Source organism: Carcharodon carcharias, chromosome 12 (assembly GCF_017639515.1).
Source record: "Carcharodon carcharias isolate sCarCar2 chromosome 12, sCarCar2.pri, whole genome shotgun sequence".
Classification (NCBI taxonomy): Eukaryota; Metazoa; Chordata; class Chondrichthyes; order Lamniformes; family Lamnidae; genus Carcharodon; species Carcharodon carcharias.
In genome coordinates, this window is record NC_054478.1 from 121,557,044 (window position 1) to 121,584,335 (window position 27,292).

Below are 27,292 nucleotides of genomic sequence, written 5' to 3' on the forward strand. Positions count from 1 at the left end.
ACACTGCACATTACCTGGTAGAGCAATATTCAACTTTACTCTGAGTATACCACAGGACTTAATAAATATGGGAAATAAGTGGCTATAATGAAACACTACTTCAAAAACTATCTTGATTTACAATGATTAAATCAAACCATTTCCTTTAAATGTAATTGGAAATGAAGCATTGTTTCTTCACTTGTTTGATGATTCATTCCATGAAGTAAAGACTGCAAATGTCATTAAGTAGTTGAGGAATAGGAAGAGCAGTAAGCTTCCAGGTTTATTTCAGTTTGTGCTGAATAAGCTGATTTTCATCAGAGTATCAGTAATAGGGGTTACAACTGTCTAAACTGCCCCACCTTACAGAGAAGATAAAATAGACAAGCATTCCTGTTCTTAGCTGCCACCTAGTGAACTCCACTGGAAGTGCATGTGTGTATGATCATCAAGCAAGATGGCTCCTTGTGGTCGAGCACATGCTGACATTCAAGGCTGAATAATACGCAATAATGAATAAAATATATAATAATACATCACTGATTAGACCCAAGAAAAAGGATTGTTTTAAATTCTGGGCTCCACCTTTTAGGGGAAGGTGCAGGAGTTGTACTCGAATGATACAGTGATAAGGAACTTTAGTTACATGGAGAAATTAGAGAAGCTGGGTCAGTCTCCTTAGATTACAGAAGGTAAGGGGAGATTCAAAACCATGAAGTTAACGTAAATAATCAAAACCTGTTTCCAGCGGCAGGAGGGTTGATATAATCAGTGGACACAAATTTCAGGTAATTGGAAAAAGAGCCAAGGTGAAGAGAAATCTTTTCACACAGCAAATTGTCCTGCTCTGAAAGCACTGCCTGAAAGAATGATGGAAACAGGATCCGTAATAACTTTCAAAATGGAATAGAGGGGAAAAATTCACAGGACTATAAGGAAAGAGGAGGGGAATGTGATGAATTGGTTAGCTCTTCCAAAGAGCCAGCATAAGCACAGTGGGCTGAATGGCCTCCTGTGCCATATGTATGATTCCACAAAACATAGGTGAATAATAGTCTGTAGGACAAGATGCTGAAGGAGAATCAGTGTGGTATTATTCCCCAGGGAGTCGTCAAAACACTCAGGAAAGGGGTGAATGAACATAATATTGGGCAGGATAGGAACCGTTCCCATCTGCTCCCCACAGGACACATGCAGATGAATTTTACATTTTTGGGCAGGGTGTAGGAGGCTGACGGGAAGTATGTAGTCCGCTGCGTACCCCCCCTGCCATTTACACATGCCGAATAAAGTGTGTTGCGGCCAATTAGTGGCAGCTTGGCAGGAAGTTGACCAACGAGGTGAGGGAAAGGTCAGCAGCACGCCCAATCAGGTCTCTAGGGAGGGACATCTGGTGTAAACCCGAAGTCAGTCATGGCCACCCATTTAAAGGCACCCTGGCAAGAGTTGGCAGCTGCTTCCCCTTGTGGAAGAAGTTGTTCATTGGCAGAAAACTAATCAGAAGCCTGAACGGAACATAGGATTTAGGAACAGGAATGGGCCATTCGGCTCTTCGAGCCTGGTCCGCTGTTCAATAAGATCATGGCTGATCTGGTTTTGGTCACATCTTCACTTTCCTGTCTGCCCCCACAACCCTTGACTCCCTTTATCCAACAAAAATCTACCTAACTCAACCTTGAATAAATTCAATGACCCAGCCTCCATTACCTTCTAGAGAAGAGAATTCCAAAGTCTAATGACCCTCTGAGAGAAAAAAAATTCTCATCTCTGTATTAAAGGGGAGGTGTATTAAAAGGGAGGTGTCTTATTCTTAAACTATATCCCTGAGTTCTAGTTTCCTACATTAAAGTATATGAACACATTGAAGTATTGGAGAAGCAAGAGGTAAAAGCCTGTTTTTCCATTTTGGTGATTAATGTGCCCTAATGTGGACCCTTGCCAGGGATGAAATGACATCTTAGCACATCTGTCCCATTCCCCTTCTTTGATCTGGCAGGGAGGTCTCCTCTTCCCATCAGCTGGCGCAAGGGTCCCCTCTCCCCCACCCCCACTGCCAATCATTCACAGCCAGGAGGAGGATTTGCAGGGACCCATCATCAAACCATGGGGCCATCCTTGGATCCTTGGTCTGGGATCCCCCATCTGTCCTTCCTACATTATTTGTTGCAGATGTAAAGCTGGAGAAGGCATTGGTTGAGTTGCCTCCTCTGGAGGTCCTTGCACAGCAGCAGGTTCTTCACCCGGTTGGACCACAGGACACACCTGTACCCGGCTAGCTGCCCTCTTCCATCACCTTCCCCTCTTTACCTCCTTGCTGGAGGAACTTCCCCACCCGGGTGGACTCTGCCCATGGCGGCCAGTGATCTCCAAGTCCAGTACTGAAATCTACAAGCTTCAGTTTAGGCCCCTCCCCATCAATATTTTCTATTGTAGGCCGAAAAAAATGAATGCATTAATGCACAGGGAAACTCTCCCACCTTCACCAGATGACTCTTCTGCTGAATAGTCCCGCGTGCGGTCTTTCGATACACCCTTGCACCACCTCCTCATAGCTGACATAACTCACTACAAACATTTTTCACGTGTACCCAGTGAAAAATGGCATCAGCAACATAAAATATGACTCTATTGTCTTATCAACAAGCTGAATCGGTCTTTAATTAGTTTGTTTAAATGTGTTGGGCAGGCTGCTGATCTCAGCTTGACTTCACTATTATGGGAGGTCAGAACGATGATGTTGGGTTGGCAACCTGATGTCATCACACCTAGTTTGATGTAAGCCCAGGGGGTGGGTGGGCAGTGCACTCAATTTCTGAGCATAAAATTCACCCCATGACATAAATACAACTCAAAGACCACTGTTTTCACCAAGAAAATCTTGCATACTTTGTGAGCAATGTTATTCTTTTATTCACTGCTGCTGATAAACACAAATACTTAGAGTGGAAACATTCCCCAGGTGTTCCTATGGATTTTCAGCTGTTGTAGTCCAGTTTCTCACTCTTTCCCTGACTCTTCCCGTTTGTCAATCAGCTCGAAGACGTGCACCGTGTTCTGTTTAGCCTGATCCAGGAGATCACAGGCCCTCATTCTAGCCTGTGGAAAAGCAGAGAAAAAGTTCACTCCTAATCTGTAAACAAATGTCACTTGCTAACTGCTTGCCAACACCGAAACTACACAGAGTCTTCTAGACTAGGACAGCAAGAAGACTAAAGTGACAAATACTTGCATGTACTCCACCCCTTCAAACAAATGGAATTACATGAAACATCTGCCCACTTTATTACACAATATGAAGCCGCAGACTTGCACACGAAGTTCTGATATGCACAAGATTGAGGATATGCCCTTGCTTATTCTCAGTTATCCCCACTGCTATCCCCACACCTAAAATCTGTGTCCAGGTGATTGACCCTTCTGCCCTGGATATAATTGGTTGCAGTTTATCAAAACCCTCACAGTTAAATCTATTAAATCTCCCTTAACTTCCTCTGCTCCAAGGAGAGCAATCCCAGGTTCTCTAGTCTCTTCACATAGTTAACTGCCAAGCATTGGTTGAAATTTAAACCAGGCAGCTTGACCCTGATTGATCAAGGCATTGCCATGAGGAATGAGTCAGCGGATGGCTGTTACTTATTTTGTTTAGCTGAAACAGGTGCAATGTGTATGTTCTTTCTGTCGGCAAAGAACAGGGCCCTGTGTATTAATATATGTCAATTCCAGTACATGCAAATGCTGCGAGCCCAACTGACAATCTTAAATTGGTCGTCAACGTAATTCTTAGCACACCAAGGATTATTTAGCAAATGTTGTTGAATCGCAGAATCACATCTAATGTTGGCCACTGTGTTTTGAGTTTTGCAAGCACAGGCTGGTTGGGTATGGTCTGTACCTTGCCTATTGCAAACAGTGGAAGGGACATGCTGTTTGATACGATTCACCAGTCTTTGGGACGTATGGCCTTCCATCACACTGGCACTGAAATTCATATACCACATTACTCACTTGTGAGGTATGTAGAACATCTTTTTGGCTTGATGGGAGCCTCCTGTTAGTGGTGAATTGCACCCATGTTGCCACTGCATAGTAGCAGCGTGAAACAACTAACTTGACCTACAGCTTAAATTTTTGAGATATCTTGCCCTTCCAGGGTAATCTGAGGTGGACTGGGCACTTTTCATGACCGATAGTGATGGCCTTGGGCCCATTCATGAGTTTGTGCGATATATAGCGTGAAATGATCTGATTGCAGGATGCCTTTGATGCACCCTATTTCAGCATCAAGCTTGCACGGTGAGCAAATGGCATGGATCCTATTTATGAGGTTGTTGATAAGGCCAATCTTATAGTGCGTGGAACTGTAAGAATCCCAATGTGTATATTGACCAGTGAAGGTAGGCTTGTGGTGGACCATGGTAGAGAAAACCCTGGCAGATTTCTCAACGAGTATGTCAAGGAAGGAGAGTTCATTTGACTGCTCCATTTCAAATGTGAATTTGAGCTCAGGATGGAGCCCATTAAGATATGCAAGGAAATTATTAGGTGCTGCTACAGATTTAAATATAGCGAACGTATCATCCACATATCGGAAATACGAAAGGGGTAGGAGGTTAGGTGTCATTCCATAGAAGACACATTTCTCATGGAATCCAACAAAGTTGTTGCTTCCCCAATATTGGTATTCTTGCGATTGTCCTGATGAGTGCAAGACAAAACCTTCAACAAAATGTCTTCTTCAACAATCCTCAAGTTCTGTACAACCAAATATCCATTTATTCAATTCTTTTTAAAAAAATACATCACTTCACACTTTTCTGTGTCACTTTTAATCTGCCATGTATCTGCCCCTTTCACCAGTCTTTAACCACCCTGAAGACTGTTAACCAGCTCCTCACTGTTTACTTCCTCATCCTGTTCAAACACTAGCCCTGAGTCCTCCGCTCCATCAATACCTTGGTGTTGAACTCTTTCTCTTTGATATCCTTGAGGTTAATGATGACATTGTAATGGGCCCCAAATACTCCCAGCTCTAAGGCTTTAGCTGCAACCTAGAAACAGAAAGAGAGTTTAGAACAAGGCTGGGACTAGGGGCCAGCAGATCTGACTTAACTCCCCAATTAATCTTGCAATTCTTGAGTGGTTCAAGTTTTAACATAGAAGAGGCCTGTAAGGGAAGACATGCAACACACAACATAGTCAAAATATATTCCAGTGTTCTTACTTCAATTACATCCCAGGCTTATGAAAGTGAATTAAGCTTTACAAACTTAAATGGAAACTAGCTCTTAACCAGCCTGGGGAATCTATAACAAAAACAGAAAATGCTGCAAAAACTCAGCAGGTCTAACAGCATCTGTGGAAGGGGAAAAAAACAGAGTTAACATTTCAAGTCCATGACTCTTCTTCAGAGCTAGAGAATTTATATCCTTCTTGAAGAATGATAAATGGTTATAATACTGCTGCCTAGCCAATTGGGCAGATACATGACTCCCAACATTAAAAAGTTTTCATTCACATGCTGTGAGTGATCAACATTTGCTACTACCTAACAAAATTACTATGAAAACTAACCAAAACTTGTTACAGAGATAAAAACAAAAAAACTGCGGATGCTGGAAATCCAAAACAAAAACAGAATTACCTGGAAAAACTCAGCAGGTCCGGCAGCATCGGCGGAGAAGAAAAGAGTCGACGCCTCGAGTCCTCACGACCCTTCGACAGAACTTTTGAAGTTCTGTCGAAGGGTCATGAGGACTCGAGGCATCCACTCTTTTCTTCTCCGCCGATGCTGCCAGACCTGCTGAGTTTTTCCAGGTAATTCTGTTTTTGTTTCAAAACTTGTTACAATTGGTTCCCTCAGTAACTTAATCAACAATGAGTGCAGAATCTGCCTCTAGAGAGACACAACTTGCCACTTGGATTTTAAGGCTTCTTATTCTACCCATAACCATGTCTACCTGCAGATCTGACTTGCAAGCCAGGTTTCCACATGTTGCCATCTCCCTTAGGACCGGCCAGAGACTGTTTACTTTCTCTGCTAAGGACAGAGGGACGCTGACAGCTTTCTTCAAGCCATCTTGCATTGCAGCTTCACGCCTGAAAAGGAAAATGAAAAGGTCAGGCTCCTGTCACCATGAATGAATTGGAAGTGCACAACTTGTCGAATGTTAGTTCCCTCCCAGTGCCACAATTGGATTGGAACTTTCTTTTTTCCTGCTGAAACTGTTACATCCTCAGCAAGGCAGTAGGATACCACAATGACAACATTGCAGAATACCTTGAGAATAACTAAGTCGGATATGACATTGTGCTGAAATCCACAATCATAGAATTATTGAATTATAGAATGGTTACAGCACAGAGGAAGACCATTCAGCCCATCCTGTCTGTGTCAGCTTCCTGCAAGAGCAACTTAATTAATCCCACTCACCCTACCTTTCTCTGTAACCCTGCCTTTTGTTCTCTGCAGGTGATTTTTGAAAGTCCCAACTGAATCTGCCTCACATTCCCAGGTAGTACGATGCTAACCCAGGGGTTCCCAAACCATGGGTCGTGGTCCACATTGGGGTTGTGGGATGATCATGTGGGGTAAAGAACTCCAAGCTAGCAATAGTGATTGACAAGTGGAGACTATGGCGGGAGAGTTCTGGGATTGATGCCGAGGCCCTATTACATGTGTGTACATGATTCTTAGCTCCGAGGCCACAACAAACGAGTTCACAGTGGGAAAAGGTTTGGGAAGAACTGATCCAGGGCCACATCAAAGTCTTCAAAAGCATTGTGGACAAAACCATTGCTCTGCACTCAATAACACTCCTCCCTGTCCCCTGCTGAACAACTCTCCCTCACCACCCTCACTCTGGAATCACACCAATTTTCCAGCATGAAAATGGGTCACAGTGGGAAAAGGTTTGGGAAACACTGTCTAAACCACTTGCTGCTTAAGAAAGATTTTCCTCATGTGTGTTCTTTTGCCATTCATCTTAAATAAGTGTCCACCAGCTCTCGGTTCTTCTGCCAATTGGAACAATTTCTCCCTATTTACTTTGCCTAGATCCCTCAGGATTTTGAACATTTCTACACAAATCTCCTTTCAACAGTCTCTTCTTGAAGGAAAGCAACATCAGCTTCTCCAATCTATCCATGAAACTGAAGTTCCACATCGTTGAATTAATTCTCGTCAATTTTTTCTGCAACTTCTCTAAGGACTGAGCCCTTTCTAAAGTGCCAAGAAAAATGGTGATGGTTTACAGTGCAGGACACTGCAGGCACACAATAGTGCAGGATACCGCAGGCACACAATAATGCAGGATACTGCAGGCACACAATAGTGCAGGAAACTGCAGACACAGAATAGTGCAGGACACTGCAGGCAAACAATAGTGCAGGACACTGCAGGCACACAATAGTGCAGGACACTGCAGGCACACAATAGTGCAGGACACTGCAGGCAAACAATAGTGCAAGACACTGCAGGCAAACAATAGTGCAGGACACTGCAGGCACACAATGGTGCAAGACACTGCAGGCAAACAATAGTGCAGGACACTGCAGACACACAATAGTGCAGGACACTGCAGGCACACAATAATGCAGGACACTGCAGGCACACAATAGTGCAGGACACTGCAGGCACACAATAGTGCAGGACACTGCAGGAAAACAATAGTGCAGGACACTGCAGGCACACAATAGTGCAGGACACTGCAGGCACACAATAGTGCAGGACGCTGCAGACACACAATAGTGCAGAACACTGCAGGCACACAATAGTGCAGGACACTGCAGGCACACTATAGTGCAGGACACTGCAGGCACAATAGCGCTGGGCACTGCAGGCACACAATAGTGCAGGACACTGCAGGCACAATAGCACTGGGCACTGCAGGCACAATAGCACTGGGCACTGCAGGTACAATAGCCCTGGGCACTACAGGCACAATAGTGCAGGACACTACAGGCGCAATAGTGCAGGATACTACAGGCACAATAGTGTAGGACACATTGAAACATAGAAACATAGAAAATAGCAGCAGGAGTAGGCCACTATCCAACTCAATAGCCTGCTCCTGCTTTCTTCCCATATCCTCCAAGAGCTATATCTAACTCCTTCTTGAAAACATACAATGTTTTGGCCTCAACTACTTTCTGTGGTAGCAAACTCCACAGGCTCACCACTCTCTGGGTGAAGAAATTTCTTATCTCAGTCCTAAATGGCCTATCCCATATCCTCAGACTGTTACCCCTGGTTCTGGACACCCCCACCATCGGGAACATCCTTCCTGCATCTACCCTGTCTAGTCCTGTTTAGAAATTTATTGATTTTTATGAGATCCCCCCTCATTCTTCTGAACTCCAGCGAATATAATCCTAACTGACTCAATCTCTCCTCATATGTCAGTCCTGCCATCCCAGGAATCAGTCTGGTAAATCTTCGCTGCACTCCCTCTATAGCAAGAACATCCTTCCTCAGATAAGGAGACCAAAACTGCAGACAATATTCCTGGTGTGGTCTTACCAAGGCCCTGTATAATTGCAGCAAGACATCCCTGCTCCTATACTCGAATCCTCTTGCTATGAAGGCCAACATACCATTTGCCTTCTTTACCGCCTGCTGCACCTGCATGCTTACCTTCAGCGATTGGTGTACGAGGACACCCAGGTCTCGTTGCACATTCCCCTCTCTTAATTTATAGCCATTCAGATAATAATCTGTCTTCCTGTTTTTGCTACCAAAGTGGATAACTTCACATTTATCCACTTCACACTGCATCTGCCGTGCCTTTTCCCACTCACTCAGCTTGTCCAAATCACACTGAAGCATCTCTGCATCCCTCACAGCTCACCATCCCACCCAGCTTTGTGTCATCTGCAAATTTGGAGATATTACATTTAGTTCCCTCATCTAAACCATTAATATATATTGTGAATAGCTGGGGTCCCAGTACCGATCCCTGCGGTACCCCTCTCGTCACTGCCTGCCATTCGGAAAAAGACCTGTTAATTCCTACTCTTTGTTTCCTGTCTGCCAACCAGTTTTCTATCCATCTCAATACACTACCCCCAATCCCATGCGCTTTAATTTTGCACACTAATCTCTTATGTGGGACTTTGTCGAATGCCTTCTGAAAGTCCAAATAAACCACATCCACTGGCTCCCCCTCATCAACTCTACTAGTTTCATTCTCGAAAAATTCCAGCAGATCTGTCAAGCGTGATTTCCCTTTCATAAATCCATGCTGACTCTGCCCAATTCTGCCACTGTTTTCCACGTGCTCAACTATTAAATCTTTTATAATGGACTCTAGAATTTTCCCCACTACTGATGTCAGGCTGGCTGGTCTATAATTCCCTGTTTTGTCTTTGCCTCCCTTTTTAAATAGTGGGATTACATTAGCTACCCTCCAATCTGTAGGAACTGTTCCAGAGTCTATAAAATCTCAGAAGATGACCACCAATGCACCCACTATTTCTAGGGTCACTTCCTTAAGCACTCTGGGATGATTATCAGGCCCCGGGGATTTATCGGCCTTCAATCCCATCAGTTTCCCCAACACCATTTCCCTACTAATACTGGTTTCTTTCAGTTCCTCCCTCTCACTAAACCCTGTGTTCCCCAACATTTTTGGTATGTTATTAATATCCTTCTTTGTGAAGACAGAACCAAAGTATGTATTTAGCTGGTCAGCCATTTCTTTGTTTCCCATTATAAATACCCCTGTTTCTGACTGTAAGGGACCTACATTTGTCTTCACCAATTTTTTTCTCTTCACATACCTATAGAAACTTTTACAGTCAGTTTTTATGTTCCCTGCAAGCTTACTCTTGTACTCTATTTTCCCCTTCTTAATCAATCCATTGGTCCCACTTTGCTGAATTCTAAATTGCTCCCAATCCTCAGGTCTGTTGTTTTTTCTGGCCAATTTGTATGCCTCTTCCTTGCATCTAATACTATCTCTAATTTCCCTTGTGAGCCATGGTTTGGTCACCTTTCCTGTTTTACTTTTGCGCCAGACAGGAATAAACAATTGTTGCAGTTCACCCATGGCTCTCTGAATATTTGCCATTGCCTATCCACTGTCATCCCTTTAAGTAACGTTTCCCAATCCATCATAACCAACTCGTGCCTCATACCATCGTAGTTTCCTTTATTAAGATTCAGGACCCTAGTCTCAGAATCAACCACGAAACCCTTCAAATTGATGATGAATTCTATCATATTATGGTCACTCACCCCAAGGAGCCTCGCACAACTTGACTGCCAATTACTCCTTTCTCATTACACAATATCCAGTCTAGAATGGCCTGGCCTCTCATTGGTTCCTCAATGTGTTGGTCCAGAAAAACATCCCGTATACACTCCAGGAATTCCTACTCTACGGTATTGTTACTAATTTGATTTGCCCAATCTTTATGCATATTAAAGTAACCAATAATTACAGATGTTCCTTTATTACATGCGTCTCTAATTTCCTGTTTAATGCCATTCCCAACATCACCACTACAGTTTGGGGGTCTATATACAACCCCTATTAACATTTTTGGCCCCTTGGTGTTTCTCAGCTCTACCCATACAGATTCCACATTGTCGGAGCTAATATCTTTCCTCACTATTGCATTAATTTCCCCTTTAACCAGCAATGCAACTCCACCGCCTTTTCCTTTTTGTCTGTCCTTCTTAAATACTGAATACCCCGGATGTTCAGTTCCCATCCCTGGTCACACTGCAGCCATGTCTCTGTAATCCTGACTATATCATACCTGTTTACATCCAGTTGCACGGTTAATTCATCCACTTCATTGCGAATGCTCCTCATGTTAAGGCACAAAGCCTTAAGGTTTGTCTTTTTAACATCACTTGTCCTGTTCCCACTATTTTTCACTGAGGCCCTGTTTGATTTTTCTGACCATACTTTTCTTATTTCACTTTCTGTCTTTTGTTCTTGTCTTTTATTCCCCATTCCTCTGGCTCCTTGCATAGGTTCCCATCCCCCTGCCATTTTAGTTTAAACCCTCCCCAACCAATCTAGCAAATGTTCCCTCTAGGACATCAGTCCTATACTGGCAGTGCCCGTGTGGCATGGACATAGTGCATTCCAAAGGAGTTTCCCCAGCGGGGAGGAGAACCTGAAAGGGAGGGAGGAGCAGGCACATGGGTCTGGACAGCAGCAACTTCATTTCCATCTGTGTGGGAAGTTGCAAAAAGGCACAGAGACAATCACAAGCAGAGGCTTTCATAAAGACGAAGTTAGCCAGTGGCCAGGGTCTACAGACAATGGATGAGCTACTTTCAGATGTTTTTTGCAGAAGTATGAGCTGTGGTCAATCTGTATGCCATGATGTTGGTGAAGGTTGTTACAATTTGCTGCTTATTGACTAAGTAAAGGAAGAATCTGGAGCCAGTCTTTCCTTAACATTGGTTTATCTGCAAAACCCAAAGAACATAGGCACAGGCTTCCTTTTCCTTTCCCCCACCCAGTTGGAAATCAGTTCTTTGATATACTTAAGAGTAATACCCTAACCTTTCCCCAATTAGTAACAGTTCTAGGCCCAACTATCTTCAGCTGCTTCGTCAATGATCTTCCTTCCATCATAAGGTCAGAAGTGGGGATGTTCCCTGAAGACAATGTTCAGCGCCTTTCTTGACTCCTCAGATACTGGAGCAGTCCATGTCCAAATGCAGCAAGATGTGGACAATATTCAGGCTTGGGCTGAAAAGTGGCAAGTAACATTTAGCCACACAAGTGTCAGGCAATGACCATCTCCAACAAGAGAGAATCTAACCTTTGCCCCTTGACATTCAATGGCTTTACCATTGCTGAATCCCCCACGATCAACATCTTGGGGGTTACCATTGACCAGAAACTGAACTGGACTAGCCACATAAATACTGTAGCTACAGCAGCAGGTTAGAGGCTAGGAACCTGTGGCGAGTAACTCACCTCCTGACTCACAAAGCCCGTCCACCATTTACAAGGCACAAGTCAGGAGTGTGATGGAATACTCCCCATTTGCCTGGATGAGTGCAGCTCCAACAACACTCAAGAAGGTTGACACCATCCAGGACAAAGTAGCCCGCTTGATTGGCACCCCATCCACTAACATTCACTCCCACTACTATCGATGCACAGTAGTAGCATCGAATAGATGCACTGCAGGAACTCACCAAAGCTCCTTCAACAGCACCTTCTAAACCCATGATCACTATCATCTAGAAGGACAAGCGCAGTGGACACATGGGAACACTACCACCTGGAAATTCCCCTCCAAGTCACTCACCATCCTGACTTGGAAATATATCGCTGTTCCTTCACTGTCGCTGGGTCAAAACCCTGGAACTCCGTCCCTAACAGCACTGTGGGTGTACCTACACCCCAGGAACAGCAGCGGTTCAAGGAGGCAGCTCACCAGCACCTTCTCAAAGGGCAATTAGGGATGGGCAATAAATGCTGGCTCAGCCAGCCATGCCCACATCCCGTAAATGAATTTTAAAAATCAGCTACTCTTACTTATAACTAGAGCAGGCACTACAATGTGACAGGATTGCCATATTAATGGAGATGACCACCAAATGCATTGGTGGACATCTGATGCTAATGGCTCTCAAGATCACTGTTGTGATGAAACTCTATGTCTGAAACTCATTCCGGGACCCACTGGAGACATGTGTGGCACCTTCCAATCATTGCATCAAGGTAGTGACAGATGTCCTCTTCAGGGGGGCCAACAGTACATTAAATTCAGTATCAATGTGGACAGTCAGGCCGAGAGAGCCAGAGGCTTTGGCGCAATCACTGGATTCCCCCAGGTGCAAGGTCTCATTGACTGCATGCATGTAGCCATCAAGTCTCCAATGGCCAGCCAGCGGCTTTCTTTAACTGGAAGGAATTTTATTCCTTCCCTTCAAAATCCAACTCATCTGTCACCATCACCAGTAGATCCTGAAGGTGTATGCCTGTTTCTGTGGGGGAAGTCATGGCTCGTACATTCTCTGGCACTGCCATGTGGCACAACTTTTCAATGCCTGCAAGGATGAATACTTCATTACTTGCTCATAAAGGTTACCTACTGAGAGATGACTATTGACACCAATGAGGATCCCAAGGGGAGAGGCAGAGTAATATTGTAACACAAGCCACTCTGCTACCAGAGTGGGCCATTGGTCCTCACAAAGTGCCTGGATCGATCAGGTACCACACTTCAAAACACGCATTGAAGTTGTTAAAACTGAGGTCGTACAAGAAAAGCTGAGTGACTTGAAAGAATCCATGACTTTCTGCAACCCTGCTGCCAGAATTAATGTTTCAACGAAAGACATGCCCAAAGAGTCAGAAACAGCCACTAATTTTAAATAGACATTGGAATATCAGGCTATTCATTTGGATAAAGGACAAGTTAATGGCCATTGGTGATTAAATAAAGCTGTCTGAATTAGAAATGCATGGAAAAACATGGCAGATAGCAACAGGAGTCAAAGCTAATAATGAAACAAGAAAAAGGAAGGCTTTGAAGGGCAGTGGCACAGCTGTAATAATTCTGATACAATAGAGCTGTGAGGAAGGTTACGTGTCCTTGAATGGAAATTAAAACTTCAAAATGACAAAGCAATCACTTTTGCTCAAAAGGATCAGGCAAAGTTCAAATGTAATGGGGGGGATGAAAATCAAAAATGAATCAAAAAGTATTTATGGACTGAATAAAAAGGAGTGTCAAGTTTTAATGCTGAATCCAGAAAATAAGAAGTGATATGACAGGGGATTTCTCCCTGAGATGAATGGCAGAGCAGGCTCAAGGGTCGAATGGCCTACTCCTGTACCTATTTTCTATGTATACTATCCCAGAGTCCAGACTGTGCACAATCCAATACAGATTTTCAAAAGTACATAAATAATGCAAAACCAAGGACATGGAAATGCTGTAAAGTGATGCAAAATTAAAAAGGGGATCTTCTGAGGTGATTGAAAGAAAGTGAATGGACTAGTAGTAAAATAAACTTTCATTCAATCACCTCAAAAGATCCCCTTTTTAATTTTGCATCACTTTACAGCATTTCCATGTCGTTTGTTTTGCATTATTTATGTACTTTTGAAAATCTGTATTGGATTGTGCTCTAAGAACTCACACAAGGTGGACTTTAAATCTTAATTTTTGTATTGAGTTAGTTGTTACAGGTTAAGTCTTATAGCATTGCCAATACAAGATGTGTAATTTTTTTCCCATTCATTCAGGGGATATGAGCTTCACTGGCTAGACCAGCATTTATTGCCCATACCTAACTGCCCTTCAGAAGGTGGTGATAAGCTGCCTTCTTGAACTGCTGCAGTCCATGTGGTGTAGGTGCACCCACAGTTCTGTTAGGGAGGGAGTTCCAGGATTTTGACCCAGTGACAGTGAAGGAAAGATGATATATTTCCAAGTCAGGGTAATGACTGGCTTGGAGGGGAACTTCCAGGTGGTGGTGTTCTATGTATCTGCTGACCTTGTCCATCTAGATGGTAGTGGCTGTGGGTTTGGAAGGTGCTGTCTAAGGAGCTTTGGAGAAAAATTTTCCCCTCATCAGGGGGGAAGTTCAGGAGAGGGCGCAGGCGGGCACGCCTCTGATCGGTGCTCCTGGTTGGGGGTGCGCCGCCATTTTATGTGGGTGGGCCAATTAAGGCCCGCCAAATGTGATGTATGCCAGGACGCGTGATGTCTGCCAGGAAGCACTATGCGCTCCCTGTGCAGGTGGGGTGCAATTCCATAAGCTGAGAATGTGCTCTTTTGCGCATGCACGTGAAAGAGCACACTCATCTCCCTGAGGCTAAGTGTTGCCTCAGGGAGGTCGGCATGTTCCCTCATGTGACACTTTTAATTAAACTTTTATTAAATTTTTAAAAACCTACATGAAACCTCATCCCGCCCATTGGTGAGGTTTCATGCTTATTCTAAAGCCCGCCAACCTTAAGATTGCGAGGGCAGATCCCTTAACGACTTCAACTAGTTTTTAAATGGCCTCAATTGGCCGTTGACAGGTCGGCGGGTGCACAGCTGATTTGGCTGTGCCCTCGCCGACCTGAAAATTGAAATGAGGCGGGGTGACATCAGGAGTTCTGCCTGACATCATCCCACATAATTTTACGCATCTGCGAGCGGGCCCTGCCCCCACTCGCCAAACTCAATATCCTGCCCTTGGTGAATTTCTGCAGTGCATCTTGTAGATGGTACACACTGCTGCTACTGTGCATCGGTGGTGGAGGGAGTGAATATTTGTCAATGGGGTGCTAATCAAGCAGGCTGCTTTGTCCTGGATAGTGTCAAGCTTCTTGAGTGTTGTGGCAGAGTACAGCAAAGAGGGTTTGTAAGACATATTTTGATTGTAATAGTTAGTTAATGCAAAAGTACCTTTTCTTTAGTTTGGTATATCAGTTGCCTGTTAAGTAACATTTGATCTACGTTGTGTAAGGAACATATCTTTTTATTTCTGTTGGATTGTTGTAAAGAACACATCTTTTTATTTCTGTTGGATTGTGGATTAGAATTACAATGGCTGTAGGTTGAACAGCTTGTCCACTGGAACAGGGTGAGAGAGATATATAATGTTGCAGTCCTGGAACAGTGTGTGCCATGAAAGACAGAATGGTGAAGGAAAGGAGTCCTGGTCCAAGGGAGCTACCTGATAACAGCATTTTAACTGGCTCCTCACCAGGTGACCAGGTTTTGAGTGAGAAGTAGTGCAGCAGAATAGCTCCTAGCCTGAAAGGAACAAGACCTAAAACCTCTCTCTCCTGTGTGTGGAAGATTCCAGAAATTCCACAATAATTGCTAGCTAGCTTTTTCTCCTCATATCTGTATAATCTGCTCTCTCTCTCTCTCTCTCTGAAAATCTCTCTCAAGAGGAAAATCACTGTTAGAGACATTGAAAGGCAAGTGCTCAACCAGTGAACTAAATGCTGAAAGTGCTGGAAGGCCACCTTGTGTCATCAACAAGAATGGAAAGGAATTTGGAAGATATCGATCAAAATCAACCCATCGAATCCTGTACTCCAGAATTGGTGCTATTGAACTGTTTTATCCCACCTTTAAAATCCATGTTTTTTGTGTGTCTTTATGTGTGTGTATAGGGATATAAGGGGGGTAGAGTTTAAGTTATAATGTTAGAAATTAGCAGTTCATATTGCTTTCTTTTGCAGCTGGTTAACGACAGTTTGTTCAATAAACAGTTATTTATTTATTAAGTTTACAAACCTGGTGTTCATATTCTGTTAACCTAAATTAAACGGTTGGGTAGAATTGGGACAATCTGGTGGTTTGGTCAAACTTTTCACATTTCTTGCAGCTTGGGGAACAGTGGGGCTTGATGTTACAGTGCACTATCCCCAGTGAGTGGTGACAATTGATATTAGTTTGTTTGTTACAGTAAAAGTTTAAAACATGAAATCCTGTCCTTCAGTAATTTCCATCAGCCACTGGGAAATTTACCTATTTTTAAAAGTTATTGGTCTGTACAGGGATTGTAATAAGTCAAATTAAACATTTATTACATTGATAATAACATACAAGCAGAGATTCATCACTGAGGCGTAACCGTGAGGCTCAAGTGTGTTTTCTTAAATCTTTTATGAGAGCTCTTATGTGGTCCTCCCCATTTGCTGCCAGTTTCTGACCACGCTGCTCCATGGCCTAAGATGACTTTGGTGGCCATTCTTTGGCTGCCTGAGGCCTGGTGGGCCCTTGCATGCTGAGGGGCTCATACACAGGTGCAGGAACCTTCTCGGTCGCTGTGGTAACTCGAGGTGCTGGTGTCACTGGCCGAGGGGTTAAGGAGCTACTGTTTACGCTTGGAGTGTCCTGAGAGGAGCTCCCAGGTATGGAAGCCAGCCGCTCCTCCTCCCTTGTAAAGCACATTTGAACGTCCCTGCTGACCAGAGATGGATGAGGAACTGCTGCAGGCTCCAGGTGCTTCGTTTCCCTTCTGCCTTTCCACCTTGCTGGGTATATACTTTTGCCTGTCAGATACTGTGACAGCTGAGGCTTGTGACTCTCAGAGGAGTATGGGAGGCCTGGCCCATGCTGATGATAAGTCTCTGGAGTTGTCCATGAGGCAGCAGATGCTGTCAGTCCAGTGTGAGATGCATGAAGATGTGATGGACCTTCCAGAGGGTATCAGAACTCTGGCTCAGACATTGGAGGAGTCTATCCAGGCCATGAGGGCTGTGATCTTCCTTACATCTGCACATTTGGCCTCCTTCATCAAGAGAATGGTGACTCTCATGGAGAGCCAGATCCATCAGACTTCAGTGGAGAAAGTGTGCTGACCTGCATACTGTGATCATGAAAAATCCTAACCCAAAATTCTATATTAATGCCTCTTACTTAGGCTAATTTACACTATCCTCCACCTTTATATTAGTCTGGACCTGGGAAGTAGAAAAGATCCTGGGTGCCGGAGTCCTTTCAAGGAGTTAAATCACCTGCCAAACACTAAAGTGACTTATTTTGGATCATTTTGAGCTGACTGTAGGCCAGAAAGTGTGTGTTCAAATGAACAGAGAGCAGAATTTGGTACAATGACATTATATTATATTAAGTGTACAGAACTAAGTCTTGGTCTCTGCTCCACACGAGCCTGCTCCACCTCCTCCTCAACTAATCCCATTAAACATGGTTGAACAATAATTTCTACCCTTAGTTTTATATCCATAAACATATTTGTAATGTTGCCTAAGTATTGAAGTTGACCAGCCTAATATGTTCCAGAGAGTGATATTCTCAGTTAAAAGTTCCATTAAGTCTAACATGTGCAGTGTTAAGGAATCCTTCTGAGACAATTCTCTGTCAGTGCGAGAGTTTGAATTTCTTGTTACTTTAAGAAGTATTGTTTTCAAATCTCTCCATAACCTCATTCCTCCCTATTTCTGTAAACTCCTTCAACCCTAGAACCCTACAAGGTTTCTGGCCACCTCTAACTCTAGCCTCTTGCACTTCGCCAGTTTTCATCACAGACAGGCCTGGAATTCCTTCTCTAAACCTCTCCTCCTTTAAGACACTTCTCAAAATCTACCTCTTCGACCAAGCTTTTGGCCATCTGCCCTAATATTTTTTTTGTGAGGTTTGAATTCTGTTTGGTAATGCTCCATTGAGGAACTCTGGGACCTTTTACTGTGTGCTGCTGAAAAAAAGTGACAACGCTGTCAAAGCTTATCATCTTGCACTCATCACGACAAATACAAGAATTTCAAAGGGAGCAACAATTTATACCGTGTGAAAGGAGAGTGCTGATTGGTTGGCAAATCAACTCTGATTGGTTGAAACTTTGCCATTGTCCCACCAAGATGACATGAAGAAGAAAAAAATCTAAAAGAAATTTGTTTCTCCTCCATATTCTCTTGTTTAAACACTTTTTTTAAATGGACAAATGGCTGGACTGATAAAATGGCTGTCACTGACCACATGATGGCAGTTCTGGAAGCTTTTGAGCAGTTTAAAAATGAACAAAGACTAACACATCAAAGCTCTGGAATGTAACACTCCTTGCATTATATAATATTCCAGCCAATCCAACACAAAGAATAGTAGGTCTGCGCCAGCCAGGTGTGGATAAGGGTTGAGCTATTTGTTACTCCCCATCTCCAACATTCACAGAATCACACAGTGCAGAGGAGGCCCTTTGGCCCATCGAGTCTGCACCGACACATGAGAAACACCTGACCTACCTACCTAATCCCATTTACCAGCACTTGGCCTATAGCCTTGAATGTTATGACATGCCAAGTGCTCATCCAGGTTCTTTTTAAAGGATGTGAGGCAACCCGCCTCCACCACCCTCCCAGGCAGCACATTCCAGACCGTCACCACCCTCTGGGTAAAAAAGCTTTTCCTCACATTCCCCCCCTAAACCTCCTGTCCATCACCTTGAACTTCTGTTCCCTCATGACTGACTCTTCAACTGAGGGGAACCGTTGCTCCAGATCCACCGTCCATGCCCCTCATAATCTTATTCACCTCGATCAGGTCGCCCCTCAGTCTTCTCTGCTCCAAAGAAAACAACCCAAGTCTAGCCAATCTCTCTTCATAACTTAAATGTTTCATCCCAGGCAACATCCTGGTGAATCTCCTCTGCATCCCCTCCAGTGCAATCCTATAATGTGGCGACCAGAACTGCACATAATACTTCAGCTGTGGCCTCACCAAGATTCTATGCAACTCCAACATGACCTCCCTACTTTTGTAATCTATGCCTCAATTGATAAAGACGTGTCCCATATGTACTTTTCACCACCCCACTAACATGCCCCTCCACCTTCAGAGATCTATGGACACACAAGCCAAGGTCCCTTTGTTCCTCAGAGCTTCCTAGTGCCATGCCGTTCATTGAATACTTCCTTGTCAAATTACTCCTTCCAAAGTGTATCACCTCACATTTTTCAGGGGTAAATTCCATCTGCACTTATCTGCCCGTTTGACCATCCCATCTATATCTTCCTGTAGCCCAAGACACTCAACCTCACTGTTAACCACCCGGCTAATCTTTGTATCATGCTCAAACTTACTACACCCCATATAGTCATCTATGTCATTTATATTAATGGTGAATAATAGGGGACCCAGCACAGATCCCTGTGGTACACTACTGGACACTGGTTTCCAGTCACTAAAGCGGCCTTCTGTCATCACCCTCTGTCTCCTACAACTAAGCCAATTTTGAATCCACCTTATCAAATTACCCTGTATCCCATGTGCATTTGCCTTCATTATAAGTCTCCCATGTGGGACCTTGTCAAAGGCTTTGCTGAAATCCATATAAACTTATATCAACTGCACTACCCTCATCTACACACCTAGTCACCTCTTCAAAAATTCCAATCAAATTTGTTAGCATGACCTCCCTCTGACAAAGCTATGCTGACTATCCCTGATCAAACCTTGCCTCTCCAGGTGGAGATAAATTCTCTCCCTCAGAATTTTCTCCAATAGTTTCCCTACCACTGAAGTGAGACTCACTGGCCTGTAGTTCCCTGCCTTATCTCTACAACCCTTCTTAAATAGCGGAACCACATTAGCTGTTCTCCAATCTCCTGGCACCTCCCCCGTGGCCAGAGAGGAATTAAAAATTGGGGTCAGAGCCCCTGTGATCTCCTCCCTTGCCTCGCTCAGCAGTTTGGGACACAAATCATCCGGACATTGTGCTAATGGTTTTACAATTACCTGTTCAAAACACAATTGGTTTTTAAACAAGGGGCCTCATTAGCTCAATAGCTTGACCTGAAAATACCCAATCACATGACCAAAACTTGAACTGTTTGAAATACTTTAATTAAACAGCTTTTGAGTTTTATCTTCAGTTACTGTTTAACCTCAGAAGGGAACCAGTACTCCAGGCTAGGAGCCTGCCTGTCTGCCATCTTCCACCAACAGAGCAGCAATGGAACGAGGGCTCTGTCCAGGTTTTAAATTACATGGCCCACATTTACGCTGTGTACTACCGGAACATCTGAACTCCTGTATCCGTGCCTAGAAGACAAATTCATATCTATGTGCCTTCTTCCATCGTGAAAGTCATCACTTCAGGAAAACAGATCACCTGCAACAGTTTCAGCCTACTAGCCCCTGAAGGAATGCACCATTGGACTTTTTGATTTTGGACTTGTGAAACAATAATTCTTATTTTTAATCGTGTCTTTGCCTTTTTCTTTCCCTTATCCCTCTTTTATTGTATGAGTGCATTGCAAAACCCCGTCCCACATTTTGTGTGCATGTAAAATAAACTATCCCCCTTATTTTACCTTATCCCAAGCTGGCTGTGGGGTAATTAATAAAGGATTGGATCACTCCTAAACTGAAATGTTGGGGAAAATATGCCTTCACTTATAAAGGAGGAAATCAAAAATACCTTTCTGTTTAGATACAGGTGGTGAGAGGAGAAATCAGGACTGCTTAAATCAATCTTTCTTCTTGTCCATAACATCATGAATAATGTACCATAGAAACATAGAAACTAGCAGTAGGAGTAAACCATTTGCCCCTTTGAGCCTGCTCCGCCATTCAATATGATCATGGCTGATCCTCAATGCCATATTCCCACTTTCTCTCCATTCCCCTTGATGCCCCTAATATCCAAACATTTATCAATTTCTTTCTTGAATATACTCAGTGACCCGGCCTCCACATTCTTCTGTGGTAGAGAATTCCACAGGTTGACCACCCGCTGAGTGAAGAAATATTTCCTCAGCTCAGTCCTAAATGGCCTGTCCCATATCCTAAGACTGTGGCCTCAGGTTCTAAACTCCCCAACTAGAGGGAAATCATCCTCCCTGCATCTAGTCTGCCTAACCCTGTTAGAATTTTATACGTTTCAATCAGATCCTCTCTCACTCTTTTAAACTCTAGTGAATACAGGCCCAGTCAAACCAATCTCTCCTCATATGACAGTCTTGCCATCCCCACTATCAGCCTAGTGAACCTATGGCAAGTATATCCTTTCTTAGGTGGGGAGGCCAAAACTGCACGCAATACTCTGGGGCCAGGATTTTTCCTAAGGCGGGTAGGCTGGGCGGGAGTGGATCGCCACCCGTGATTGGCTCTGCACCACATTTTACGCGGGCGGGCCAATTAATGCCCGCCTAGTGTAAATCGTGGCTCCCGAGATCAGCAGGAAGGGGCGGACAGCAGTGGGAGGCCAGTGACCGCTGTGCCCAATGATGACCCGGCAGCCTATTCAAAACAGCACAGGCGGCCATCCTAACACTGCCACTGATGTCAGTCAGGAGCATGATGGATAATGCCCTCAGAGAGAAGGCCAGGCAGAAGGGTAGGTCAGCGGAGCAGTGGCCCTGAGGTTCTCGGATGAGTGCCTCGCTGTCCTTCTCGAGGAGGTGGCAGCATGCCACGAGATGGTGTGAGGGGGAGGGCCTCAGATTCCTGGGACATTGGGACTGGTTCTGGGGGAGGTGGGACCAATACAAACTGGACGGGTTACACCTGGGCAGGACTGGGATTAGATTGTCCTAGGGGGAATATTTGCTAGATTGGTTGGGGACGGTTTAAACTAAAATGGCAGGGGAATGGGAACCTATGCAAGGAGTCAGAGGAGGGGGAATCAAGGGCAAGAACAAAATACAGAAAGCGGAATAAGAAAAGTGACAGAGAAATCAAGGGCAAGAATCAAACAGGGCCTCAGTAAAAAATAGTGGGAACAGGACAAGTAATGTTAAAAAGACAAGCCTTTATGCTCTGTGCCTTGACATGAGTAGCATTCGCAATAAAGTGGATGAATTAACCGCACAAATAGATGTAAACAGGTATGATATAGTCGGGATTACGGAGACATGGCTGCAGGGTGACCAGGGATGGGAACTGAACATCCAGGGGTATTCAGTATTTAGGAAGGACAGACAAAAAGGAAAAGGCAGTGGAGTTGCATTGCTGGTTAAGGAGGAAGTTAATGCAATAGTGAGGAAAGGTATTATCTCCGACGATGTAGAATCTGTATGGGTAGAGCTGAGAAACACTAAGGGGCAAAAAACATTAGTGGGGGTTGTATATAGACCCCCAAACTGCAGTGGTGACGTTGGGAATGGCATTAAACAGGAAATTAGAGATGCATGCAATAAAGGAACATCTGTAATTATGGGTGACTTTAATCTGCATATAGATTGGGCAAATCAAAGAAGTAAACAATACCATGGAGGAGGAATTCCTGGACTGTATATGGGATGCTTTTCTGGACCAACACGCTGAGGAACCAACCAAAGAACAGGCCATTCTAGACTGGATATTGTGTAATGAGAAAGGAATAATTGGCAATCTAGTTGTGCGAGGCCCCTTGGGGATGAGCGACCATAATATGATAGAATTCTTCATCAAGATGGAGAGTGACGTAGTTGATTCTGAGACTAGGGTCCTGAATCTTAATAAAGGAAACTACGAGGGTATGAGATGCGAGTTGGCTATGATGGATTGGGAAACTTTACTTAAAAGGATGACGGTGAATAGGCAATGGCAAACATTCAAAGAGCGCATTGGTGAACTGCGATAATTGTTTGTTCCTGCCTGGCACAAAAATAAACAGAAAAGGTGACTAAACCATGGCTTACAAGAGAAGTTAGAGATAGTATTAGATCTAAGGAAGAGGCATATAAATTGGCCAGAGAAAACAACAGACCTGGGGATTGGGAGCACTTTAGAATTCAGCAAAGGAGGACCAAGGGATTGATTAAGAAGGGGAAAATAGAGTACAAGAGTAAGCTTGCAGGGAACATAAAAACTGACTGTAAAAGTTTCTATAGGTATGTGAAGAGAAAAAGATTGGTGAAGACAAATGTAGGTCCCTTACAGTCAGAAACAGGGGAATTTATAATGGGAAACAAAGAAATGGCTGACCAGCTAAATACATACTTTGGTTCTGTCTTCACAAAGGAGGACACAAATAACAGACCAAAAATGTTGGGGAACACAGGGTTTAGTGAGAGGGAGGAACTGAAAGAAATCAGTATTAGTAAGGAAATGGTGTTGGGGAAATTGATGGGATTGACGGCCGATAAATCCCCAGGGCCTGATAATCTACATCCCAGAGTAATTAAGGAAGTGACCCTAGAAATAGTAGATGCATTGGTGGTCATCTTCTGCGATTCTATAGACTCTGGAACAGTTCCTACAGATTGGAGGGTAGCTAATGTAATCCCACTATTTAAAAAGGGATGTTGAGAGAAAACAGGGAATTATAGACCAGTCAGTCTGATGTCAGCAGTGGGGAAAATTCTAGAGTCCATTATAAAAGATTTAATAGCTGAGCACTTGGAAAACAGTGGCAGAATCGGACAGAGTCAGCATGGATTTACGAAAGGGAAATCATGCTTGACAAATCTACTGGAATTTTTCGAGAATGTAACTAGTAGAGTTGATGAGGGGTCCCAATGGATGTGGTTTATTTGGACTTTCAGAAGGCTTTCGACAAAGTCCCACTTGGAGATTAGTGTGTAAAATTAAAGCACATGGGACTGGGGTTAGTGTATTGAGATGGATAGAAAACTGGTTGATAGACAGGAAACAAAGTAGGAATAAACAGGTCTTTTTCCGAATGGCAAGCAGTGATTAGTGGGGTACCACGGAGATTGGTGCTGGGACCCCAGCTATTCACAATATATATTAATGATTTAGATGAGGGAACTAAATGTAATATCTCCAAATCTGCAGATGACACAAAGCTGGGTGGGAGGGTGAGCTGTGAGGAGGATGCAAAGATGCTTCAGTGTGATTTGGACAAGCTGAGTGAGTGGGCAAAGGCACGGCAGATGCTGTATAATGTGGATAACTGTGAGTTTATCCATTTTGGTAGCAAAAACAGGATGGCCGATTATTATCTGAACATCTATAAATTGAGAGAGGGGAATGTGCAACAAGACCTGGGTGTCCTTGTCCATCAGCCGCTGAAGGTAAGCATGCAGCTGCAGCAGGCGGTAAAGAAGGCAAATGGTATGCTGGCCTTCATAGCCAGATTATCTGAGTACGGGGGCAGGGATGTCTTGCTGCAATTGTACAGGGCCTTGGTGAGACCAGACTTGGAATAGTGTGTGCAGTTTTGACCTCTTTATTTGATGAAGGATGTTCTTGCTATAGAGGGAGTGCAGCGACGGTTTACCTGACTGATTCCTGACATATGAGGAGAGATTGAGTCGATTAGGATTATATTCACTGGAGTTCAGAAGAATGAGGAGGCATCTCATAGAAACCGATAAAATTCTAACAGGACTAGACAGGGTAGATGCAGGAAGGATGTTCCCGATGATGGGGGAGTCCAGAACCAGGGGTCACAGTCTGAGGATATTGGAGTAGACCATTTAGGACTGAGATGAGGAGAAATTTCTTCACCCAGAGAGTGGTGAGCCTGTGGAATTTGCTGCCATAGAAAGTAGTTGAGGCCAAAACATTGTATATTTTCAAGAAGGAGTTAGATATAGCTCTTGGGATCAAAGGGTATGGGGAGAAAGCGGGAGCAGGCTATTGGGTTGGATGTTCAGCCATGATCATGATGAATGGCGGAGCAGGCTTGACAGGCCGAATGGCCTACTCCTGCTCCTATTTTCTAGGTTTCTATGAGATCCTGATGCCAAGGAACAGAAGGAGGAGGCCTCCCCACCTAACAAAACGTGCCTGAGAGGAGTTGGTAAAACTGGTCAGCTCCCATGATGTGGTAAGAGGCACCTGGGTGCAGTGCCGCAAGTGGTTTAATGACCTTTTGCAATCGGGTAGGGTGAATACCGTGTTGGCATGGGTCACTTAGCACAGTAATTAGGTTGCCACCTAACTCAGAATTTTGTTCCTGTATTCCTTCATTCACGGGATGTGGCCTTTGCTGGGTGGGCCAGCATTTATTGCCCATCCCTAGTTGCCTGTGAGCTGCCTTCTAGATCCACTGCATGTGATGCAGGTACACCCTTTTGGGGGCAAATTCCAGGATTTTGACCTAGCAACAGTGGAGGAGCTGCGAAACATTTCCAAGTCAGGATGCTGACAAACATGGAGGGGAACTTGCAGATGGTGGTGTTCCCATCTATCTGGTGCCCTTGTCCTTCTAGGTGGTAGCGTTCATGGGTTTGGAAGGTCTTAGAGTGTGAGTGGTAAATTTGATGGAGGCAGCATCTGGGCAAGAGGTCAGCCCTGAATGAGTGTATGGCGGATCCAGGGTCGCAAATTGGATGAGCCCTGTAAGATTTTCCTCAGGTGGGGTTGGCCAGGCTGCAATGGCAATGCAGGTACAGGGGGGATTAATCAATGCTCTTCTATCCTTTCAGGATAAGACCACACACAGTAATGCAGAGCGGCAGCGGACTGGCGGAGGGCAGCCCCAACTTCTCATCGTCACCAGATACGAGCAGGAGGCACAGGAGCTGGAGAGGCGCCATGCACCCAGGTCAAGTGGCCGCGGTGAGGTTGGGGCACCACTGAGTGGTAAGAGTACCATGCACTGAGGTCACAATGTCTGTCTGTGCAAACATTCCACTGTTGACTGTACATTGATTTTGATCCCACATGGGATCCCCATTGATAATGGAAGGAGGAGTGCATCCTGATCTGAGTGCCAGGCATGCACATTAACAGTGTAACCACTTCTACTAATCAAATGTCCTTGTCCTTCCTTTCAGCCTCACCAAAGCACACCTGGACTCAGGAGGCAGAGGGACCGCTGCTGACTCCTGAGGGCACAGAAGACATTAACGGATCAGCGTCACACCCTCTCAGCCAGGCAGGCACCAGCGCAGATACCAGCGCCTTAGTGGGAATAAGATTGTCGGCTAGTATCTCGGTGCACAGCGGTGAAGGCAACGTTCAGTCGGTAGATGATGATGTGCCTCTGGAGTCATCCCTGAGACAGCAGCTGCTGGAAGTCCAGCAGGATGTGCAGGAGGATCTGGTGGAGATACATGAGGAAATGTGTGTCATGGTCTCCGTTGTGGAGGAGTCCATGTGGAGCATGAGCAATGCAATGACTCTCATGGCCGAGCGCACTGCCTCCTCCATGGAGAGAGTGGCGACTCTCATTGAGAGGCTCCTCCAGGAGATCAATCAGAGCTTTCTGGGCATGTGCTCGGACTTGCAAGCCCTCACACCGGCAATGACAAGGACAAAGAAGGTTGAGAGGTGAATTGATTGAGGTGTACAAAATTATGAGGAGAATAGAGAGGGTGGACAGGATAAAATTGTTTCCCTTGGTGAAGAATTCTAGAACCAGGGGACATAGATTCAAGATAAGTGGCAGAAGGTGTAGGAGGGAACATGAGGAAGAATTTTTTTACACAGAGGGTAGTGGGTGTCCAGAATTCGCTGCCCAAGTTGGTGGTAGAGGCAGAAACTCTAAACTCTTTTAAAAAGTACCTGGATCTGCACCTTAAGTGCTGTAAGCTGCAGGGCTATGGTGCAGTAAGGTGGGATTAGAAAGGGCACCTGGGTGTTCTCGGGCTGGTATGGACAAGATGGGCCGAATGGCCTCCTTCTGTGCAGTAACTTTTCTATGGTTCTAAGACCTCAGGTGGTCAGTGTCAGTGTGGGAGATGGATCCTAGCTCAGTGCCCATCCATCAATGGTGAACAAGGAGGTCCAAAGCGACCTGACATTGGCGCACCAGCTGCCTGTCGTCTCTGTGAGCTCCTCCCAGAGTGCTCCGGATGATGGCAGCAGCTCCTCCGCCCATCTGCCAGTGACCATGACATCTGATGAGACAGCAGCAGCTGGGGAGATGCCAGCCATGGCACTGGCCGCTCCCTCCCAGGCGGGACAAGCACAGGCTCCATGGGCCAGAGGACACCCACCAAGGTCATCAAGGCCAACAGGGCAG

At 44.7% G+C, this 27,292-nt stretch overlaps 1 protein-coding gene across 1 annotated transcript in view; it reads right to left on the bottom strand.

Moving 5' to 3' along the window:
* Nucleotides 1-2,979: 2,979 nt before the first annotated feature.
* The window catches only part of ftcd (formimidoyltransferase cyclodeaminase), a 98,848-nt gene continuing 74,535 nt past the window's right edge, over nt 2,980-27,292 (bottom strand). The window contains exons 11-13 of the mRNA XM_041200274.1: nt 5,940-6,078; nt 4,935-5,030; nt 2,980-3,078 (exon numbers count right to left, since the gene is read on the bottom strand). Of these exons, the coding sequence (XP_041056208.1) occupies nt 2,980-3,078; nt 4,935-5,030; nt 5,940-6,078 (334 nt within the window). The remainder of the gene's footprint in view (nt 3,079-4,934; nt 5,031-5,939; nt 6,079-27,292) is intronic.